This window comes from Alligator mississippiensis, chromosome 2 (assembly GCF_030867095.1).
Source record: "Alligator mississippiensis isolate rAllMis1 chromosome 2, rAllMis1, whole genome shotgun sequence".
In the NCBI taxonomy this organism is placed as follows: Eukaryota; Metazoa; Chordata; order Crocodylia; family Alligatoridae; genus Alligator; species Alligator mississippiensis.
In genome coordinates this window covers 119354822-119379895 of record NC_081825.1, presented here as the reverse complement: position 1 = coordinate 119379895, position 25074 = coordinate 119354822, and the positions used below count along the sequence as shown (strand labels likewise).

At 41.7% G+C, this 25074-nt stretch overlaps 1 protein-coding gene across 1 annotated transcript in view; it reads right to left on the bottom strand.

The window, feature by feature from the left end:
- The window catches only part of TNIP3 (TNFAIP3 interacting protein 3), a 139156-nt gene that overhangs the window by 33631 nt on the left and 80451 nt on the right, over nucleotides 1–25074 (bottom strand). Inside the window, exons 4-7 of the mRNA XM_059722089.1 lie at nucleotides 10831–10917; nucleotides 6896–6979; nucleotides 6121–6186; nucleotides 3211–3342 (exon numbers count right to left, since the gene is read on the bottom strand). Of these exons, the coding sequence (XP_059578072.1) occupies nucleotides 3211–3342; nucleotides 6121–6186; nucleotides 6896–6979; nucleotides 10831–10917 (369 nt within the window). The remainder of the gene's footprint in view (nucleotides 1–3210; nucleotides 3343–6120; nucleotides 6187–6895; nucleotides 6980–10830; nucleotides 10918–25074) is intronic.

The window sequence follows — 25074 nt, the reverse complement described above, 5'->3', positions numbered from 1 at the left end:
ACGAGGACATGAACAAAGAATTTATCAGACAGACTTTTTGTAGAACAGAGGAACAGCCAACTATCCAAGTCCCCAAAATTAACCTACCCTCAGACAAAGAGCAGCTAAAAATATAGTTCTCTGAAAGTAGGAGATTCTTCTTCTCAGGAATTACTTCGAGGAGGAACCTACTGTAAAAAACAGACAAAGAAGGAAATACACCAGGATGTCCAAAATAACAACTACCAGACCAGTCTAAACATAAAGGGAACTAGCATAGAATAAAGAAACATAACATGAGCTTAAAAGAATACCCATGATGTAACAAGTCACTTCTGTCAGAAGATGGGCTTTGACAGGCATTCTAGAGTCAATTTTTTGAGATTACTGAATCCAGGCAATCATGAATGACTAGAAGCTTTCAAAGAAAAGAGAATAGTGTAGATGTCTCAGAGCCTTGCACAGTCCTACTATCAGTGTGCCAGCAGAAAGTCAAGTTCTACAACCAGTGTCACCCAACACACTCTGATCACTATGAGACTAATCCTATAAAAACCACCTCGGCCACACAGTCACCACAAAACTGCAAAAACTGCATATCTTCTAACACGTCTTTGTATGAAGAGATTTCTGGCTTAAAAAGGCAATACCTGCATTTCTGAAGAATTATGAAAGATCTTGAGAATTCAAGAGCAGCAAAAGTCTAAGAGTTAAATGTTTTAAGGGGCTAATGTAGTATAGTTTTGAATATTTAGAACTGGATTACCAACCAAGATTTTTTTTTATGACAACCTGCAATCTTTCTACTGACAACTAAGCTTTTTTTACTTTTTATCATACATTTTACGTAATGCAAATGTAAGCCTGCCCTGGATGCCAATAATAAGAAGCTGGTTCAAATTTAGGGCTTTAACACCAGCTTTCTAAATCTGGCTTGAGCCCCCACCCAGAAGCCTGGGGAAAAAGAAATTAACTGGATGCAAACAAATTTACACACACACAAACAATGATCAACTAAAACAGGATTTATTATAGGGGGAAAAAGGATATACACATGACCTTAGAGAAAACCATAACCATTAAATATTAAGTGAACCACAAACTGTTAATAGTCTAAGGGCAATGTTGCATAAGACATTAGCACATGTTAAATGCACTTGAAACCCATGTGCCTGCATGTTCAAGCAGGATGACACAGGCTAAGTGCACTTGTATCGTATCAAATTTAAGATTTTCCAGCAAGTGTTTCCAGATTATATTAAATAACACATGTTGAACTAACATGGGACTGCTCCATAGAAATAATATGATCAGTCGTGATCTCGGGGCTGGGACCCATACTCTGATTGTGGGTCCCAGCCCCAAACCACACAGCAGTCGTAAACTAGCTCCAGTGTAGTCCCAGCACTGGAACAAAAAATCAGCTAACTGCCAGTCTCAGCCCTCGGGACTGCACCAGAACTGGTTGTGGACTCCAGTGCAGTCCCAGAGCTGGGACCAACAATCAGCTGATTGTTGGTCCCAGCCCCCATGCCAACTAGTCTCAAATCAGCTCTCTTGTGGTTCTGGGACCCCAAACAACAATCAGCTGATTGTCAACCCAAAAAGTGGGTTGTAAGAACATATGGAAGGGTTGCAGACAGACTTTAAAAGTGGATCAACAAACTATAAAAATGGATTCTCCTTTAAAGGAGAAAAATGTGGGAAACTGTTTTTTCCCTGGCACGCTGGGAGAGATCCAGCATAGATTCATAGATGTTTGGGTCGGAAGGGACCTCAAAGGATCATCAAGATCTCTTTCCGTTGCTGCACTGCTGAGAAGGTTATCCCCCAGCTTATAGGTGTGCTGGTGATTCCCTCTACCTAGGTGCAGTACCTTGTACTTGTCCTTGTTGAACTGCATCCTATTGTTCTCTGCCCACTTTTCTAAGCTGTTCAGGTCGACCTGGATTCAGTTTCTACCCATCAGTGTGTTTGTTTCAACCCACAGTTTGGTGTCATCTGTGAATTTGAACAGAGTGCTTTCCACAACCTCATCCAGGTCGCTGATAAAGATATTGAACAGAACTGACTCAAGGACTGAGCCTTGGGGGACCCCACTGCCCACATCTTTCGAGGTCAATACTGACCCGTCCACCATGCAAGGGGCTGCTTGAGCCTGCCCCCTGCCCCACACAACCATCCGCTGCATCTGAACCCTAGAAATGATGTGTGCCTTATACTACTTCCAGATTGAGCTCTGGCTTCAGGCCTTGCAAGAAAACCCCAACTTCAGGTCTTAAGATGTGATCCATTCCTATTACAGGGTGGAGTGTATCCACTACGCTGAAGTAAATTGACATGATCATAGTAGAAAGCCATATATTCCATCTTTTTTTGCAGGATCAGGCTCCAATATTACTAAGATAAAGAAGAATTTTATACATGCTTTGATATGTACTTAAAACATGCATTCTGATAATACAAGGCAGTAAAAATAATTGTGTATTTACATTTAAACATGTAGTATATACAGCTGAAAGTATTATTGGTCATTCAAATTGCTGCCGTATTTTCTTTTATTGGAAACATACAGAAAACTCACTTGAAAACTGAGCAAGCTGGAAGGGGACAGGTACAGAACTAATTCTGATCTGTATTCTTATCTCATTACCTAGGTGACCTTTTGAGACCTGTTGCTCCTATAGGTTTAGTTCTCATTTGCTTCTCTGTCCTAGCACAGCCCTCCTCCCCACTCTGCCCCCTATCTCTCTATCCCATCTCCCTTGTCTTTTGTATTCTAATTTATCTCTCCTTCTTATACTCTGCTTTCTGACCATGCTTTCACAGCATCTGATGAAGTGAACTTGGGTTCATGAAAGCTTGTGCTCTCTCTCTATGTATAAATATCTTAGTCTGCCTCCTGCCTAACTTCAGACTAACATGGAGCTACTGTGAAAGCACTGTTTAAATTTCCCATGCTCACCCTTCCTCTCCACCAATATTCTATTCATTTAAGTCTTCTGTCTACTTCTGGGGTGACACAGAAGTTATTTCCTCCCCAGTGGAGAATCTCTGATGTGAAGTCTGATCCACCCCCTCACCTCAGCTACATAATGCCTGAGAGCAAGCCCAACACGCTATTCTCCTCTTGCTGGTGAGTACCCATCTCTTACTAGGAAATAAAATGCACGTAGCACCTTGGAAGCAAACAGTTCAGTAGAAAAGGGTAACATAGGGGAATCCTCCTACCACTTCCTGAAGGAACCCATCTCTGACCAGGCCTCTCAGCCCTTCACATTCTTGCTGATTTTGGTGCTGTTCTTCCTCCAGCTCACGCACTCGCTTCTGTGATGCATCTAGTTTTGCTTTCACTTCTGCAAGCTGCAAAGCAAGCACACACACTCACAGGCTGATCCAAGCCTAAGATGCTGAATGATGCAGAATCCTTAAAGCTCCTTCAAAATCTTTGTTCTCAGTAACTAGGCAGAGAAAGAGCAGGATTTGGTTAGGAGTGAATATTTTTTCCCTTCCTTTTCCAAACCCGCTTTCTCCATAAGATTATGGGGCCAAATCCTTAGCTGGTACAAATCCAGTTAGCTCCATTACTGACATTGCTCCCAATCCATAGAAGCTGAAGATCTGCATTTCTTTATGAATGTAATGCTCTTTTCACCCCGCTGTGAGCTCCCTCTGCAATGATGTCACCCAATCAGAAGGGCAAAATTATTGATCATGCAACAACCAAATCATTTTGATTTCTCTTTCTCCCTTTCACTCTAGCACTTTGGCTAGGGACAGACATTACACATAAATCTGTTTAAGTGATCAGAAACTGGTTTAAACCTGTAACAGAATGGAAGTTCAGTGCACATAAACCAGTATGAAAATGGCTGAAACTGGTTTGAGATAAACCTGCTTGAATGTAGACTTAACTGATTTGGCTCAAACTGGTTTATGCAATGTCTGTCCCTGACCCCTTGCTGGTTTAAGATAAACCAGACACCCCCAGCATGCCAGCATGCTCTCTGGGCTGGGCGGGGTTCTCTGCTCCACAGCAGGGCTGGCCCCTCCCCTTTGCTCCCTGGCTGCAGCTCCACACAGACTGCAGGTGTCTACCTGGCTTCCCCCTCACAACTCCCTGCTAAGCAGTGATTCCACCGTCCCCTATGCCTTACACAGACACAGCATTAGCTAGCAGACTACATGCTGGCTACAGTCCATGCTGTGGCAGACAGGACAAAGGGAGAATCAACAGGTAGCTGGTAATGTCCCTCTGTTGTTTTCTTAATGAGATGATAAATACTGAGTTAGGGGTGATAAACACTGGTATCAATTCCCTGCTGGGCTGGTCAGAAGTGGGGGGAACCCCTCTCTAATCAAAGCGTCTTGCCAGGGCCTCAGCTCAGCACTCTTCAAGGGAAGGGAGGGGTGCTCTAGCACCCTTCCACCCCCCGGCTTCTAGCCTGAGCCACTGCAGGCATGTGCCTGCATTTCTGGGATGTCTGTCCAGTTACAAAGTGGATTTAGCCTAGCCAGGTTAGAGTAACCTGCAAAGATTGAGTCAATTCAGGCTCAGGCTTTTTGAGTGCCTGTCTGTACAAACATTTTGAATGTTTGTAAGCACTTGGTGGGGAGGTGGGAAGGGGAATACACTTATCCTGTTACAAGAGCTGGTTGGAAAATTTCAGAGACAAAGGGCCTTTTTACATGGTAATTTTGGGTGGCTCCTGGAGCTCTTAACACCTGGCCCGTCCATTATGAACACCTGAAACCAATTCTAAACACGTGGTTAAGCAGCTCAAAAGTGCCCCAGTTCAGGGCAGGATTATCTCTGATCCTATATTACCCATTTTATGTCACTCTAAGGTGTAGCCACTCTAGGCTATTCTTAATGTTAATACCCCATCTGCCTCCCCCTCCTATGCTGGCCTGTATTGGGCCACTACCTTCACCCTAGCCTCCGCAGTACCTCAGATCCCTGCTTGCTGTCCTCTCCCCTCCTACATACTTGTAGCTGCCCACTTTGTTTGTCCTGGGGGAGCAAGCAGCAAACAGTTAACCTGCCTACCTGGCTGCCACTGCTGCTTTCTGGGTGGGTTCAGCCCAGAGAAGAGCAGCAGTCTGGCAAAAATAAGTGGAGGGGCTCATTCTCTTATAAAGCAGTACAAGCATGCTTGCATCGCTTTATAAGATTATTTGATTGCTTGTTACTTAAAAGAAAAAAAAAAACAAGGTACAGGCCGCCATCTTTATAAGCCATTTAATTACAATGTTTTCAAAGAAATGGCCATGGAACATATCAACAGGTGGGGAAAAAGAAACCTGATACTTTGATGCAAACAAGGGAAGGGGAACAAAAATATTTATTTAAAATAAAAAGAGAGTACAGAAGTCTTTCCTAGGGGTAACAGTACGGTAGGGATTGGCAACGTTTTTCGGCAGCGTGCCAAAAACACCCACAACCTCGACTTGTAAGATATTGCCATACTGAGGCAGATGGCAGGGGAACCGTAAGGGGGCCAATCCTTTTTGTGACAGTGCAGTCCTGGCCCCTTCCATGCTGTCCACCACAAGGCATGCATGCCATGAAAATGCCTTCACATGCCACACTGTATTGTGGGTCGGGAGTGAGGGGCAATAGCAGGCCTGAAGAGGGGAGGAGGCTGTGGCTTGGGGGTGAGGGGCAGGGGCAGGGCATGGGCATGCCCCCCACAATCATATTCTTCCCCCCCTCCCAACAGGTGTCCTCTTTTTTGAAACTGGAAATATGGTGGTAACCCTAGGTAACAGAGACCAGGGGTAGAGCTTCAGATAGGATCCCTTTCACACTCTAAGGGGCCTCAATCTAGTGATTCATAAAGCAATTTGGAAAGTAGCGCTGAGAATGGGGTGAGGGTCACTGGATCTGTCATGCATATTTAGTGTCTTTGGCACACACCACACACCTGTAAAGGAAACCTGACTTGACATGTTTTATGAACTTGGAGGGCATGAAGATGCCATTTTGATCAAAAAGACCTATTTATGTAACTGCTATGAATCTCATCTCCAGCAAACAACTGCTAGAAAAATCATAATCTCATTAATTTATATTTTATATGGAAACATCTTAATTTTTCCTTTCTGTGGGAATGAAAATCGTAATGTCAAAATTGTTACCTTTCTTTCATATTGTTTTTTCATACTCCTGAATTGTTGATCCCATTGTTTGTTCACCTCCAGCAGCTGTAATTAGCAATCAGTAATCCTCAGTCAACGACATTTACTTCCAACACATTTTTAGATAAAAACAAACTAGCTAGCAAAGTTGGTCAACATCACCTCATTAATTTGCGTTCGGAAAATGAATGTTCAAAGGTTGCAAATTTTTGTGGCATATCTGCCAATTCTTTGCTATTTTTAACCCATAGTACAGTCAAGGTGCAGTGACTCTGGGTTCAGAAGGTGATATTTGCATCATACAGACACATGGTAAACAGCAGGTAATTCATGGTTAATAATGCAAATGCCAACCTACCACTCCCATGCAGATTCTTATTTAAGTTGTCTCACTCTTTTCCTTATCTACAGTTTACAGTTCAATTAATTCAAATAAGCATGTTAATAACATCTGTGCACCTTTAAACCAGGTGTTTTTATATAGCCAATTATACAGAAGTACTTTTGACTTCAGCAAGATGGTTCATGTAAGTAAGGCAAGCAAGAATTGGGTCTCATTATACACATAAACAGCATATAAAAATTTAGCAGTAGGATTAATACTGGCATATTTTTAGGGTACATATGCAAAAAAAAGTTCCCATTTGTTTCTAGTTGGCTTCACAGTAAGCCATTTGTTTCAGTTCAGCTACAATCTGTGTCATGCTAATAGGTTATATTATATTATAATTATTATAAGTAATTATTAGAATTTTAAAGGGAGACTTAAAATTACCTCTTGTCTCTGTCTTTCCAATGAAATGATTTGTTGTTCAAGAGTATCTGTGGAGATGCTCTTCTTTTTTGTCAGCAATAAACACTTTGAATAAGGAGAGAGAAAAGGACATTTAAAAATAAGTCCTCCCAAATTATGCTAATTTACATCTACCGTACAGTCTGCTTACACTCTGCTGTAAAGCTGGAAAAGGATGTCACCTTTGTACCACCATGAAACATTTTATGGTAACATACAGTAAAAGCAAATAGACATCTATGCCCTTCATCATGTCACAAATGCCTTCATTTTTTGCCACGACAAAAAAGAGACAGCAATAGTTTGTGCCATTTTTTCACACTGGATGGCTATTTGTTTTACGGCAGCAGTGGTTAGACTGAATCTGTCTACACTCTGCAGTTACCCTGGGCAGGCCCTGGCTGCATACTCTTCAAGCCACAGGAGTGCCTGCCTGGCTTGCCCTCTTCCATAGATGTGCTCCCAGAATCTCCAGGGTGCCTCTTGGTAAGTTGGGAACCCCAGCTTTCCCACTTACAGAGATGAGTCCCAGAGATTCCCAGGAGTGAGTCCTAGTTCATGGGGAACAGGGCAATGGACAACGTGTGTTTCACCCAATGAAGTGGATCAGCTGATCCACTTAATTAGGCAATGTCTAGTTATATCTTAAAGCAGCTATAGTGTGAATGCACATTAGGGCCCACTGAAATCCGGGACACCTGTTTATACCAGATAAGGTTGGAACTCACTGGGCACATCTACATGTTCAATTAAGGTGACCGAATAAGCTCCAGTGCAATATGAGTCAGAGTAAACTAATCTGTCTTTACAGCAGAGTATAAGCAGACTGTATGGTAGATGTAACTTTTCTATTGCTAACCAACATCACTGTCTACACAGGTGTTTAAGTGCAGTAATTCACTCCGCTGTTAGATAGTACCTGTGTCTGCTGGGACTGTCCGATGGCACTGTCAATTAGTCTACACTGGCCCAATTGCCACCCACACATAGACAGTGATGCTTTACTGTGCAGTAAATTAGTCTACTACTCAGTAAAGTACACATGTAGACTTGGCCATTGTGTATTTGACTGTGTTACAGATTAAATATTTAAATAGCAGTTTACAAAAAGAATACTTTCTTTTTACTAGTTAAGTTGATATTCTATTTTTTTTTATCTTACAAGTATGTTTTGCCTCTTAAAACAATAGGATTTGGGTTCTAGGCTGCAAACCACTCTAGGCACAGTAATAAGTATGAAACATCCCAATCATTAATGATCATTAGTATGACAGTATAGTTAGCACCTGGATGATGCCTGGCAATAAGTGTTTGTGGGACTAGACAAATAATAATGGTCTGCACAATGGGTTTAAAAGGTACTGCAAAAAAGAACAGCAAGTTATTTATATCCATTATGGTATCAGGTTAATCTGTCATTATTCAAATGTTTTTAAAGTGGATTTTTCTTCAGAAGAAGTTTCAACTAAATCTTTATTTTTATATTGCTAACCAAACAACAATCATTTCCAAAAAAAAAAAAAAAAAGCTATCAGAGATTCTCCTGATAAATTATGATGCACACTAGGTATTAGGGTCCATTCCACTTTGACTTCCATTTCGATGTTTTGATGGAACAGTATTTCATTTCGAGTTTCATGTCATTTTGAAAGCACTGTTCCATTTCATTTCATCAAAACTGTTTTGCTGTTTCGATGCTGTATTGATGTTTTGCCCATAGGCTATTCTGCACCCAGCACCGGAAAGATCAGTGCTGCCACTGGCCCCAACTGGCAGCACCAGCCTCCTGTCATCCAGCATGCAGATCAGGGATCCGTACCCCTGGGAGGAGTCCAGCACAGCCCCACAGCCCTCCCGGGGGTGTGGGCAGGCCACCGATCTGCCCGCCAGATGACAGGAGGCTGCTGCTGCCAGCTGGGACTGGTGCTCAAGCCAAGTAAGCCTGGCTTCAACACTCAAAACGTTTCAACACTTTCAAAACATTTTGAGTGCCCTTGTTTCATTTCAAAGCTGTTTTGAAGGCTTTTGTTTCATTTTGATTTCACTGTTTCAAGCTCAAAATGCATCAAAACAACTTCAAAATGAAGCATTGGGTGAAATTTCACACAGCCCTACTAGATATATTGAATAAGAGGACTGTAATTGAAACATGTATCATGTGCCCTCTGGCAGATGGCATGTTATCCCGGGTGGGGTAGGGGAGGCGGAGGCCAGCACTGGGCTGGCCCCAGGAGCCTTATCTGGGGTCTTGTGGGGCTCCTGGGACTGCAGCAATGGCAATCCTACTATGTGGAGCCTGGCCAGCATCCAGTGTGTGACTCTGGCCAGTCAGGCTCTGGTTTTAAGCAGTGTGTGCTACCTCCGTGTACACTGCTCTGCTCAGCTTTTTTTTGGTGCAGGTATTTTTGATCCATGGATATTCAGGGGTCAAAAAAAACCGTGCTGCTTCCTTGTAGTGTGGAGAACAGCTGAATGTGTGGTATATAGTGCTGCAGACAAGTCTGCAGTGCCATATACTGCACAGACATGCTTGTCTGGACCTGGCTTTAAATAACCTAGTTAGAAGACCCAAGGAAATTTTCAGTCGGTACTGTGAGAAGCTGTAAAACTGAAGTACTTAAGTTCTTGAATCTTCAGAGTCCGATTTCTCTCTTCAGTTTAGAGAATTCAGTCAGCCACTAACCAAGAACTTCACCAAAGTAAATTATTTTTTCCTTTTAGTAATATTTACATGTTAGCATTGTAACCAGTGCTGCCAAAAAAAAAGAGTTAAAACCCCTGATAATTATTATGACTATCTCACTATCCTTGTGCATGAAAAAATTTCATTCAGGTGCATGGGTGTTTCACTTGTTTATAAATCACTCTTATTTTTCTGCTTTCTAGGGTTATGTATGATAGTTGTTATATCTATCAGAAAGAGTACGTTACAATAATTATGCAATATTTTCAAGATATGTTTGGCTTTACAAGCAAATCATGAAAAACAATGAGACTAAATCTGCTCTAATCGACACCAGTGGAGTCTGAAGTACTTTATCTGAAATAGCTAGATTTACTTTAAAATTACACTTATGAATCTGGCAATGAGATTTGTCCAGAGCCTTTCATTCTTTTGCAATTGCATTTCTTCTGGAAATAATAGACTATTCAAGTTTAGATGGTTAACAACAACAGCCTCACAGGTTCATTCTTACACTTGTAAATTTTATCTTTTTCAATAAGGGCACATGGTACATTCCTGAAAAATATAATAATTCTGTAAAGTATATATTATGTGAGCACTAACATTTGCAACATAAGTAGGAGTAGTTTGATAGTTCACTGTATTAGCTTAAATGTAGAACCATCCTATTCTCATGCCAATTTTACACTACTGTTGCTCTTGAGGTGCCAAAGCACTCAGACTCCAATACAACACAGGGCTTAGTACATCTTCCTGCTTAACTTTAAGGATTTGGGAACCCACACTGAGGTCATGGAACTATCATTGTGTTTCAACATTCTCAGGATCTGGGCTTTTAACATCTGAGTGTGACTATTCCCATCTATGTGCTATAAGCTTACTACTATATAGTACAAAAGCTGCTCACAGTTCAATTTCTTAAGGCTCAGTTAAAAAAAAATAAATAAAAAAAAAATATATATATATATATAAAACATGCTATTTATCTAAAATGATGTACAGCAACCCAATATTACCCTATAGATTAAAACTTTTCAGACAAAACTATTTTAATATCTGTGTATGACTACAACGGTTCATCAACAAAATGATATACTTTAATCTCTTATTGTAAGCTGCCCTGAGACTTTTGTTGGTAAAGGAAGCATATAAATCAAGTAAATAAATGCCAACTAGTTTAAATATTTCCATTAAATAACATATCACTGATACTGGCTCCCACTAGACTTACCTTGGACTGCTGTGCCGAACTTTCCATGCTGCTTATGCTCGTCTCTGCCCATAAAAGATGACCTCTGACATCAGTTTTGCTGCAAGTCTTGAAATCAAGACAAGGAAATAAATTGTATACCTCTATCCAACAAATGGGAAAAAAATGCATTAACTTTCATTCATTATCCTCCCAGAAAAACCTCACACCTCTGTGGCAAAGCAATATAGAATAAGAGATAGGTGACGGAACTCTGATTTTAACATTTTCCCCCTTCAAAACAGGGGCTTCCCAGAATGTCTAAAGCATGTTGCCTGTGACTAATACATGAGGCAGTACAGTTTTATATATATGTAAATTGCGATTCCCTCTGTTACTGGCTATGCTAGCTGAGGAAGTTGCACAGATGAGGAAAGGAAGAGTATTTTTTTTCACAAAATAGCACCAGGGACTGAGCATTCTTTTCCCAGGACCAAAAGTATCAGTTTCTAGTTGGAACCAAGCCCTTTTCCTTGCCTGAGTATAGAATTTTCGGACATGACATTAAGACTTACTGTATTTGCTTATGTCAGAAAAAAAATAGTGAGTCATGCTTAATGATGAGTACCAACCATGCCTGTAAAAAAAAAAAAAAAAACAATGGGAAGGAAACTCCTATACAAAAAGCAATATATACCATGAAATATGCATTGTGGTTAACTGTTTTAAGCTGGTAAGCCAAGCTTGCTTTTCTTGAAATATAGTCCTATACCAGGCAAGAACTACACAAAAAAATGGATTTTCTTCTTGCCTTTTTCCTTACTTGCAAATTTTGGGGACTTGTTTGGATATCTAAATGTGGACTGAGATGCCTAACTTGATATGCACAAGTTTGTACATACTAGCCTCAACCTCTATGCTATAGTTTCTTTCCCATCTGAAAAGGGGATAACAATACTTAAGTACCCTCAGAGATGAGACTAAATGTTTATCTGGGGATTTCACATCCTAGAACAGAATGATGTGTACAGAAGCTGCTTTTTTTGCCATTTAAAGCTCTTTATTTATTGCTATGATTTAACAGAAATGTACAGCTTTACAGCACTTTAAAATGGGTACTTTAACAATGCACCCTTGTTAAATGGGGTATTAAATTTGAAACGGTGTATTTTATAGTACTTTAGCAGCCTACAGTGCTTTAAATAACTTCTGTACACTGATCAAAGTTCTAACCAGGGGAGAAGCCCCAGGAGGTTGTGAAGCACCCCCTGCCTCCTAGCCTGGAAAATGCAGGGAGACTCAGAGGACCGCCCCTGCTCCCCACAACCTGAAACACTGCATATCTGCCATGTTTAAGAGCATTGTCATTTTATAGTACTATAAAAAGTGCTCTAAATTATAAAATTGTAAAACGTATGCAGAACACCAGGGAAATACAAAATATGACTATTAAAATCGTTACATTCAGAATAATGGTGGATTGAAAAGAAAACGTTAAAGGATTTATATACTTGAGATGTGGGAAGATATCCAAATTTCTCACAGGGAATTAATGAAAAGTTATAACATAAAATTTGACTGAAAAGAACATAACTCCTTGTACAAAACCTGTAAATTTAATCAGAAAAGAAATACGTCTAAAATGATTTGTTGCAATACTGACTCCAGATGTCTGCTTGGTAAATAATAAGTAAACAATTTCTGTATTATAGAAGCTCAATCTCCACTTGGTTGAAATGAAGCTTCCACAAAAAGCAAATGCACTTTATGTATACTTTTCTCCCTTCGTTTGTGTGTGTGAGTGCATGGTGGGAATAGGAGATGCTCTATTTATTAGGGCACGCCTTGGAGTAACTAGAAACTATTGCCACAAACTGACAAAGAGCAGATTTAGGTTGGACATTAGAAAGAATTTCTTCACAGTCAGGGTTGCCAGAATCTGGAATGGGTTTTCGACGGAGGTGGTGCTCTCTCCTACTCTGGGGCTCTTCAAGAGGAAACTGGACAAGCACCTAGCTGGGGTCGTCTGACCACAGCGCTCTTTCCTGTCCAGGGCAGGGGGTCAGACTCAATGACCTACTGAGGTCCCTTCCAACCCTAACATCTATAAAGCTATGAAGTTTATTTTTAGACTAAGATTCAAGCTCATAGTTACAGAGAGATGCTGTACTGGTGAAAATTTTAGAATAGTCTCAGCAGTACGTTTTTATCATGTGGTCTTGGATATATGATCACCGACAAACTAGATCCAGAAAGTACAAAATGACAGCCATCATGTAAATTGTTGTGTTTCCTTAACTTTTTGCCCAAATAGTAATTCTTAAAATTGCAATTACAGGGTGCCGACGGACATGCAGCTCCCTGCTGTAACTCATGGCGCTTTGCAGGAAGCAAAGCTGCTGATAAGCTGGAAGGCAAAAATTGCAGTTTTAAATGAGCTGTCCAGGTCCAGGAATGTGCTGCAAATGGCAACCTACTGTCTGAGAGAGGCTACCCATGCCACAAGGGAGCTGAAAGAGTCATGGTGCCAGAAGAGGGAGTTTATAAATAATGTCAAAGACTGCTTGGGATCCAGCTATGTGTGATACCCCTGTGTGGTGTCAGTGCTACCTCCCATAGGAAGACCGTTCTTGTCCTGGGCCAGAGTGGTGTGGCAGGCTACCACCCACCACCACCCACCATGGAGAGCCCCAATCCAGGGACTCCTCCCTGGGATGACATTCCCAAGAGTCCCAGGACAGGGGTACCTGGATGGTGGCCACAGGACAATGTTCCATACTGCACATTGATTGGGAGATGCTGGGGTGTGAGGGAGCCCCAAAACAGGAGATATGTTGTATGGCAGCCACTGACCTGGCCCAAGGAGCCAGGAAGGTGTCCAGTGAGGGCCTACTCCGGGGAGCAGCATTGGGGATGGGGAGGGGGACCAGGCTGCCCAAGACCCAATGCCAGGGCCAGCACTGACTACACCCAACTTCCAGGGCTAACTCACTGTCCCCAGCTGCTGGCGGTAACCAGCATAGGTGCAGGGCCTCAAAGAGGCCCCAGGCCAGTCCTGGAAGGGGGTGGAAGTGCTCAGAATAGAGGGGGGCAGCCCACCAGTGGAGGTCACTCTGGGCACAGGCTCCACTGCAGCAGAGTGGCACAGTGTCTGTGAAAATAAGCAGCCCCTTGGGTTTGGGTCAAAAGTCCAGAATGAGCTACAGCTTTTTTCTTTATTATACAGACAAAAAGTTTGGCAGCCGCAACATTTAATTAAACCAAGGGATGGCAGTTTCACATGCAGCATTCCCTCTACTACCCTAAGGTTTTGTGTTTTGTTAAGTTGAGCCCATATGGCTGCCCACCTCCTGTCTCCCCCCTCAATATCTTAGTTGCCCAGTGTAGCTAGAGACGGAGAGACAGAGGAATCACAAACCATAGGTTACCGTTTTGGACCAAATCCTGTCTCCTCTTAGTCGTATTAGCCCCTCCAAACAAAGCAAGCAGGATCAGGCCCTGCACTGAAAATAGGCATAATGTCAGGGATATGGTGGGGGTGGGAGGCAGTTGGTAAAAAAATCAGGCTAAAAATACCATTTCCACAGAAACATCACAAGAAATTGCAGTACATATAAATATTACTGATCTGTCCAAACACTGTACACCATTTTGGAGTTGTTAAGGCAGATCCCACATAGGCACATGTGCATGCACATACAAGCACACACGCATGCAATCAGCAGATATAATCTACTCAGTTTCCAAGAAGAGATTACACAGAAACCTCTTTGTTTGTCACAGTATTATCAACTCAATCCAAATACAGCAGCAGTTTAATAATGAAACCACTTGCCTGTCATGACTGATAACAATAGGTCACCTGAAAATCTGACAAGGTTAATATATTATTAAATAAAGAAATATTCTGAAAATTATGAGAAGGGGAAAAATGCATGCCCTTGCTACCTAATAAGAATCTTCTACTTACAGGAAACTCATCCCTTAGACAGAGGAATAGGCAGCAGCCAACTTATGAAAATGTTACAACAGAGCTGTAAAAGCCAACAATTTAATTGTGAAATTCCTCTTCTGTGGAACTAAGAAACACCACAGTAGCCTCTAAGTGAAGCAGGCAGCACAGTGTAACATATTTGTTGTATAAGCATGAAAACCTGCGACTTTGCAATTGCATGTCATTTTTTATCAAAGGACCTCAAAGTGCTTTACAAAAGTGGGTAATATCCTCATTTTACACATAGGGAAATAGTGATTGATTGCCCACTGTCGTACAATGAGTCAGGGACAGGTCAGGGTGTAAACCACATATCTCCTATGCTCATGATTTACCTATCTTTCTCTCTGAGATACTTATATGGCATTCATCCTCAAGACATTAAAAAAGGTAACTGTAGCATTGTGCTGGCTGCCTGTGGAAAAAAATATTTTTTCCAACTAAAAATTGTCAAATTATTCAAGGCAAGAAACAGATCACTCAATGAAGGAGGGGTGGTATCCCCAGACACAAATCATTCTTTTTATAATCTCCCAGTGCATCTTGTCAAATCTGTTACGCTCTTGTATACTCTTGTAGACTCATGGAAACAAGCTCTGCCTTTATCTGTGTTATACACATGCTGAACTCATGAACTGGTGATGAGTATGCTGCATGCTGATAAAGGAGCAACTAAATGATTCCCAATTCAAAGTGCATGCCTGTTTCTCAGATAATTGTTTTGTTAGAATAAGGATGAACATATTGGAGTTTGCATCAATTAGGTCAAAAAAATTCCTTAAAAGCTTGGCAAACAGTAATATACTGTCAGTATATTACTGATTAAACTCAGCTCATAACAACTTAATGAACATCTCCCATTTTAAGGCTTGATGAGACTGCTAGAGTCTACTGACAGGATGAGGGTTCATCCACCAGTGGGGTCTATGGCAACATTAGGTCCTAACTGATCCTACCTCTCTCCACCAACTCATCTGCTAGATCTGGCCAAAATCTTTCAAATTTTATTATTTTAATTAAACATTTTTTTTGGTGAAAATTATGCATTTCAACCAAAAGAAAAAAAGGTTTTGCTGAAAACTTTTTTGTGGGTTTTGACTTGCTACAGACTTAGCCCTGGTTTCCATATTTGATGAAAAGGTAAACAATTTTGAAAAAGTGTGTGTGTGTGTGTGTGTGTGTGTGTGTGTGTGTGTGTGTGTGTGTGAGAGAGAGAGAGAGAGAGAGAGAGAGCGAGCGAGAGAGAGAGAGAATCAGTGCTATCTTCTGCCAGTACCTAAGCAATATTTCAGGCTGGGTATCATCAGAAGTGGTGACACAATATACCAAATAGAGTAGGGTATTGAGAAATTCATAAATTCCAGAGCGGAAGTCATATAAAACACCTATCTTAGTCAGAGGAGACCAAACCAGAACTCCAAGGCAGCTCTGAAGCAGCTGTGTGGCTGAGAAAGAATCTTTTAAAGATCTCATTTAGAAAAATTGCCCAATCCCTTAAAAGTATGAAATTCCATAATCAGGTAAGGGCAGACACTTTAGTTCTTCAAGGTTCTTTAAATCCCTGGTAAAGTAAGTGGTCCTATCTATCTTCAGGTAGAATGGGAAAGGAAGGTCTGTTGCTGTTCTGCAATGGGACAAGCAGATGATCTCAAAGAGAAGGAGTCTTTTTAAAAGGGCTGGGGAGCAACATAAGGAAGATGAGACTCATACTAGAGAACAAAAAGAGAGACAGTCTGTGCTTCCTTAGCTCCTCTGCCTCACCACTAATAGTCTCATTCTAAAGGTTATATCCACATCCATATAATTAGAGAGCTTACATTTATCATTAAAACAATGAAATAGAAAGGTTCCACAAACCAGTGTTTCCATACATGTCTATATATTTCTTATTCATCAAGTTCACTGACTAACATTAATATTAGTTTTTAAATATTTTCTTCTATTTTGTTCAACTATTCAGCAAACTCAGTTAACAACAAAATGCCTGTCAAAGAGGTTACCAAGACTCAACATTCAGAAACCCCATGCACACAGGACAGACATCACTAAGACTTCCTTTCACTTTCTTGATCTTAAACATCGCTCTCTCCCACAGGGATTTTAACATAGATATGATAACATACTAACCATGTCAGGCACTGTTCTCTCCCTAGCTTCAAGAGACCTAGAGTTTCTGTGGTTAGTTCTAATGTAGACTCAGAACAGTGGGTGTACCAAGCAAACTTTCTTCAGTGAATTCTGCTGTCCTTACACGTCAGCTTATTTTCTTGTAGGAGCAAAGAAATAAATCCTATCTGGAAATAAATTAAACTAAGGGCTCCTATACACGTGCAAGGAGCCTGCTCCAACATGCTGGAAATCCAGACTTGATTAATCGAGTCTGCTGGAGCGTGGAAATTAACACACTCCAGCAGACTCTAGCATCAGGTGTATCAGCATCCCTGCGCTGAAAACTGGCAGTGGGGCACTTTGAACTCAAGCTTTTTCTTTTTCTGTAAGGGTAGCAAAAACAATGCTAATCTGCTCAGTAAAAAATGTAAATTGCAATCTAACAACTTGCTTGTGACCTCACCTCTGTTCATTTTATTCCTACACCTTAAATGGACATTTATCTTCAATAGGGTACTCTGAAAATAATCTCCACAATATTGCACGGGGAGGGTGCAGATTTGATGACCTAATAGGACTTCTTCATCTGTTACTTCTGCAATTTTCATGACCATATAAAGCCACATCAAAATCTACAGGAAGCTCATGTTGCTTTTTCTATTCTAAAGTAAACAGACAGATGGAGTTCCCAATGGCACTCATGCTCTTTACAGGTTTTAGGACAAGAGCTCAGCTTTTCTCTTTTAACGTAACTGAACTTTTTATTATTTCATTTCTATTACACCCCTTACCCTCCCCCCATGTCTTTTCAGACTTTCTCCTTCTCCTGCATATATTCATTCTCTCTCCCCCAACAATCCCTGCTGTTAGATTATGACATACAATGGTGGCAGTCAACTTACATCAATATAATTTAATTTTTCTGTTTGTTTGAAAACAGTCTGGAAAGCAATGGGAAACTAAACTGAGAAACTGTGTGGCTTCAGTGGATTATGTGGAATTAACATAAAGGCTTCCCCTTCAGTTAGCTATTGCAAAACTAATAACCAAGAATTTTTATTCCCCTTTTCAGATAACTGACAGGGGTTTCATATTTCTTGCTAACCTAATTTTTGCCTTCAGGTTATTTTTTTTTTCTATTTACATGTATGTATCATATATTGTCTTTTATCTACACAAATCATTTTGTTCCACTGTAACTTTAATATTCATATAAAGGTTACCTTTTTGAAACCCGACTGATCAAACCATGAAAAAAGACACAGTGGGCATATCTACATGAGACACTTCTGTTCAGTCATTACTGCACATTTATTTAGTACTTGTACTAGCAAGTACTAAATAAATGTGCAGTAATTGGAGTTACTGTGCAGTAGCACCACCAAATGTCTTTTAAGTGATTAGCACTGTCCATGCTGTGACATGCTACTGTGCAGTACTGTCCTGGGAGAGAAGTGGGGGAAGGACCCCGAACTAAAGGGGAAAGTGACTGGGAACAGAATAAACAGGAAGGAGAGGAAACAAACATAAAAGTTAAAGCAAGAAAAAACCACTTACCCACAGCAGGAGCCATGGCACAGCTGGAAGAGGGAGAGAAGCCCGCATGGCTCGTTAGTCGTATCTTTATCCAGCTGAGGCTGACCGATGACGTCACCAGCGATCACCGGCCGGCAAGAATAAAAATGGTTGCCGGTGGAAGAAACGAGGAGGGGAGAATGGACCTGAGGAGGGCACGGCTACAGGGCACCTCCCAGGAGCCCCTGAGGGAGGAAGAACCACAGTATGAGGAGCCAGAGGAGACATCAAATGCTCACCCTGGCAGTGGCGGCAGGGAACGGTTCAACAGCGTGAGAAATGAGCCAGAAGCAGCCTCTGCAGTCAGCAAAGGCAGCAACAACAGAGGAAACAGAGAGGGAGACGTGAAGACCCACACCATAACAGGTGGGAGCATCGGGGCCAGTTGGGAGGAGGAGGAATCTTCCCCTTTGGGAGAGTCCCGGAAGGAGCAGCGTGAAAGGCTGCGAAGAAGCAGGGAACCTGCCCTTATTACAGAGAATAACTAGGCATACACAGAGGGGCTATGAGATGCCCAGATTGGGATGCCCCAGAAGGGAGAGAAGTGGGGCAGCACAGGGCCCTGGGAAGAATTGGATAAAGGGGAAAGGCGACCCAAGCAGGAGGCCATGGGTACATGGCCCCGGGTAGGGATCATCCCCTAGATAGGTCTTAGGGAATGAGGCACCTGGTGCCCTGAAGTAAGGGACCAGAAAAGGGGCTACCCAGATTCCTTGTGATACTGTAAAGTGTTATTTTGTGTTTTCCTTTTGTATTTCCCCATGTGAAGGGGTTGAGGGACAGGAGTGGCCGATACAGATAAAGTAACTGGTACAGGGCCTGTAGGGGCATCACATGTGGGTTCAGACCATAGTGAGATAGTTCACTCTAGAGAGAGAGCAGGCTTCATGACCGGGATCTCCAACCGCAAACAACCTGGAGCAGAGTGAGCGAACTGACCTCAAGGGTTGCTATCCAGGATGGGAAGGGACTCAAAAGGCCCCACAACTGTACAAAAGTGGGAGCGTGGCCAGGAAGACCAGGTGATCCATCAAGGTGGCGTAAGGTTGGGGTGTAGGGGTGGCGGAGCCCCGCAAGTGACCATCAGGCAGACCTTGTGCTGTAGGAGGACCCCGGGTAGTCACCCCACCACTGAGAAACATTCAAAGTCATGGCAGGAGAGATCAGGGAGGACCACTCAAGGAGTAAACACCTATTTGGCAATTTACTGGAGTCTGTAAGGCATACACCACCAATTACTCGAACCAAAGCTGCACATGACCGGGTGTTCAAGGCCCGGCAGTCACAAGAATTATTCAGCTACTGCTCAGTCAGTGTCTCATGTAAATACTCGCAGTAAGGATCAATCCTGCACCAGAGAGATGCATTCATTGACTGTATATAGTACTCCTTCTCTAATGTCTGATTCACAATTACCATGTATTTTCCTTATTAACAAGTATTGAGATATAATCTATCATATACCTTACCTTTCCCTTTCTTCATTATCTATGCCTTGTACGTATCTACACATGTTAAGATTGTACAAAATCATCATTTATGTTTATTATTGCCTACACTACTGTCATTTAAGTATAAAGTTTAGCTCAATACAAATCATATTTAAGAAAAATATTTAACAAAGTTGGCCAAGATTTTCAAAATTATCTGGCAAAAACCTTAATGATATGGTGAAAGACCTTAATTTTTAGAAAGTACTGAGCCCTCATTGTCTGAAAGCTAGGCCTTGCTAAGTATTATAAATAGAACACTTACAGGTACTTAAAATCATAAGCAACTTTTGAAAATCTTGGTCATTCATTAATTAAGAAATTAATTGAAAGGCCTTTTCAATGTTTGGCTACATAATAGACAATCTCTTTTTGATGATACAGATACATCAAGTACAATAAAAAAAAACAAATTTAAAATTATGACTCCAAATTCATCTTGTGCTTGCAGTCAGATCTCTCTTGTAGAAAAATAATGTTCAATAGCAGAACTGCATAAATCATATTTACTCTAAGATTGTTTAGATTAAAAAATGGTAGCTTGTGGCTAGTTGTTTGTTTGTTTGTTTTTTTAATTTACTGTTCCTTCACCAAAATACTTTCAACACTTTTATTTTGAATAAGTATTTTAATATGAATATTTTACTTCTACAGATGTATTGTAACATGTCCTATAGATGTGATATCCGTATAAGTAAATGTTAAAAATATTAATAAAAATACTGATATGCTGATATGAAAAGACACTATGATTGAAGAATACTAGATAGTGCTACCTGGTATTCCAACTCTGATGTATTACAGTAGGGTCATTCCAGATGGGGAATACAATCAATCCTTAAAAAGGAAAGAGTGTGTGACTACCTGTCTGTACTTTATCTTTGGCATTCATACTCAACCCACACAGAGAAATACATAAGAAGGGAATCTTCTTTCATAAAAAATGTGTGCGTCAAACCCACCTTTTTGATGTCTGTATGAATGTTCATTCAGAAACCTGAAATGCTCTTGTATATACATGTGATCAGGTAAAAGTATGTTCCTCAGTAGATGGATCATAGCTGTATGGGCACAGGATAAAAGATTTGGTTTCATCAGGGTAGGTGTGGCACAGTGCAAAGGTTCTGCTTCAGGCTTTTCTTCATTCATTGTTCTTTGTTGATTCCAGTGGAATTAATCACACAAATATAGTGGTTCATATATCTAAATGTCTGCAAAGTCTGGCCCTTGGGAAGTAAATACCATGCATAATGATACTATGGAGCAGAAAGGCTGTAAAGCAAAAGTGCCAAATAAAAATATGCAAGAATGAGAAACATTAAGGAGACCTGGAAATTTGGTATATATCTCCTTATACCTATTTTGATAAATCAATGTTTTCTTTTTATAATATCCAGCGGCAAACTGCTATGATCCATTTGCTCAGGAATATCCTTTTCATCTTGTGAACATAGCTGCTGTAATTTTTTTAATCTGTTACCAATTATTGATAGCCACCCACCCTACTTCTTGATATCTAAGCCAGTTTTCCATTCCTACGTAAATGCAAAAAAACTGAATAGTTCAGTATGAGTAATGTTTTGCTGAATATGTACAAATAGATGTTTATAATTATAATTTAATATGTAAACTTTAGGGAGAGAGAAGATTCTTATGGCAATAGAAGGGGACAAAGTTCAAGTCTGTCTTTTAACTTCCTGTGTCAGCTAGAACAATTACCTAGACCAAGTTATCTACAATGTCACCAAGAACAAGTTACAAGCCCCATCCTCCCTCTTCACCACCATCCCTCCCCCCACAAGCAATAAGGCATAATGATTTTTCTGTGTATTATGATGATAAAACTCAATTTCAAAGGTAATGCATAAGGTTTAGGTTATTTTATACTCAAACTCTACTATGCTATATACATACAACTGGCCCTATGTCCACGTATATGCGTGCGTGTATTCCATGTTATAGTAGGACTGAAATTTTGTTGTAGCCGTGATGGGCCAGGAAATGTATAAGAGATGAGGTTTTAGGATTTCTTGTGATATCTTCTATTGAATCAACTGTATAGCTGGGGGAGCTGTTGAACAAGCTTTCAGGCGTCAAGCAACCTGAGGAAGAGCAACCTGAGGATGCCCAAAAGTTTGCCCAACAGCTCTCCCAACAAAACAGCTAGTCCAAAACATATCACAAGAAATCCTTACCTCTTATGCATGTATATATACTAGGGCTGTCAATTAATCGGCATTAATATTTACAATAAATGCATTAATTGGTTCTTGTGTTAAATTTTTTAATGCATTAATCATGCATATGGTTTTGGAGCCTGCGCCTGTGCCTCTGCTGCCATCACTGCTGCCTCCAGGCTGCCCAGCAGGGCAGTGGTGGCAATGCAGAGAAACCACAGGGCAGTCCAGGCACAGGCTTCAGGCCACTGCAGTAGGAAGGTGAGGGGCCGGGAGAGGGTGCACACAGACACACAAATGAGCAGCAGCTGAAACATGCATGTAGCCAGGAACTCAGTCTGGCAGCTTGTAGACCAGCACCAAGCAGGTAAGTCTATGGTGGGGAAGGAGTGGGGGGAGAGGGAAAGGGAAGCAGGGCAGATCGAGGCCCCCACAGTGAGGGAGAGAGTGGGGCAGGGGCAAATGGGGCCCTGAGGCCAAGGCAGGTCATGGGACGGAGCAGTGGGTGGCTCGTCCAGGGGTGTGGGAGGGGTGCAGCTCCCAGCTGCTGTGTGCATCCCTGAGGGAGACATGGTAGCATTTGTTCTCTGGATTTGTGTGTGGGGCAGAGGCAGACTGCCCGCTGCAGGCTGGTGCTCTGAGCCCCACTGCTTTTGCCTTGGGAGCTGCATGACACCATGTTGTGCTTCCTGCCACCAGGAAGGCAGGGTATGTGTGGCATGGCCAATGTGCAGCTCCCAGGACAAAGCCAGCAGGGCACAGAGCCCCAGCCTGCAGTAGGAAGCCCGCCACTACCCCATGGACAAATCTCAGGGGTGGGGAGCCATATGACTCCCGGTGCCCCTGGACAAGCCACCCACAGCTCCATCCTGCTCCCCACCCAGGCCCCAAGGCCCCATTCACCCCTGCCCCACTCACTCCCTCACCATGGAGGCCTCAATCTGTCCCCCTCCCCCTTCCCCATCATGGACTTACCTGCTGGGAACTGCTCTACATGTCACTGGGCTGCATTCCTGTAGGGTTACCATATTTTGTTTAAAAAAAAAGAGGACTCTTGTGGTGGGGAAGGAGCAGTAATATGCCATGCCCATGCCCTGCCCCTGCCCTCACTCCTAAGCCAAAGTCCCCCTGCCCCAGCCCTGCTACTGCCCCTCACTCCTGACTCACAATACCCCACCTCCCAGACCATGCGGGTGCCCTCACTCCCAACCCACAGCCCCCATGTTTCAGCTGCTGCCCCTCACTCCTGACCCACACTACCCACGTCCTGCCAGGGCATGCGGGGACCCCACCTCCCTGGGCTCCAACCTCCCCAACACAAACCCACAGCCCTCCATACCTTCACAAATTCCCCCCACACACATACCCCATAACCATACAAAGTACCTGCATAATTTTGCATAATTTTGAGTTTTTAGCTGATTAAAATCATGATTCATTGCAACTATTTTTTTTTAATCACACAACTAATTGTGATCAAATTTTTAAATCATTTGACATCCCTAAATACACATGATATAAGCACTATAACTATATCTATGGAAGTCTTGATTTAACCTCTTTCCTCCATATGCAATTTATACTAATTTAGATCTCCTGGTAGGTTTGAAGATTGGGTTTAAGTAGATATCAGTGGGAAAAGAGTGATAGGAAAAAAGTTTACAAACACTGGAAAATTTTTCACAATAAAACTCACACAGTTTGTCCAGTTCTAGGCAAAAGGAGCATCAGTAAGTAGAAGAGAGTCTAAGTTAAGGTAATTTGTTTAACTCATAACCCCTGACACAGCACTTTTGAGTTTAGTCCTTGGTGTGTATGGATAAAATGTCTATCTAGTTTACCTGTGCAAATCAAAAACCATGGGCATGAGTATTCTATCTGCCCAATATATGGACTGGCCACATGGCCAGCAGTCTGAGCTTTTTTCAAATTAGAAAATGATTATGCATGTTTTCCATGCATTCCTTGAACCCCTAAACACCCTTTAAAGTCGCTGAGACTCTATGTTCTTATACAATATCGTGAAGATGAAAAGTAAGATTTTCTCATAGGGCTTCAAAGACTTAGGTGGAATACAATAAGATCTGTGCCCCAAGAGTCTAGGAAATGTATCACGACAATAATCAATGACAGACTAGTATAGGGCAGTGATCAGGGTTTGAAGGAGATTTTTAAAGTCCATAGCACAACTAGGGCAAGGCAAAGGGGAGAGGAACTCACCCTGGGCACTGATTAGCAAGAAGAGCTTCCTCTCCCCCCTCCCCACCTCTCCCTCCCTCCATCTCTGCTCTTGCCCTCAGTGCCTTTGCAGCAGCAGGGGAAACCCTGTGCTGCCTCTGCCTAACCACAGAAGTTGGGCAGTGCAGTCTTTCACTGAACAATGTATTTGGGGGCTGAGGAGAAAGTTCCTCCTCCCACACCCTGGGATCTCATTGTGTGCCCTGTGCTACTGCTTAAAGTCCAGCTGATTCATGCTGAAGATCCATATTCTCTTTCTTTCTCAACCCTCAATTACATTCTTTCATGAAGAAAACTTAGTTTACATAAATGGGAACAAAACTAAGGGAATTTGTATAATACCCTTCCAGAAAAGAGTCACAAAGTGCCCTGGGGTTAGAATTGGTCAGTGTGCTGCATGTGATTTGTATTTTTCCCCTCAAACAGATAAAAAAAAAATCACAGGCATTCAACAAGACAATACCTTGGCCAACTGATTTTGCTAAAAAGATGCACAGTGCCATAGAGGAAGTATAAGATAAATTTTTGTTATAGTTATAGCTTTTGCACTATTCCTCAGCAAAGGATTTCTCCCTATCTCAAATAGAAACTGGTCCCTAATTTACACAAACTGACATTCAGTGACCCATTCTTTTACTACTGAAAAATATTTATTTCTAAAAAGTTTTCTCATTTTGAAAAACCTCTCTCTCTCCTTATATCC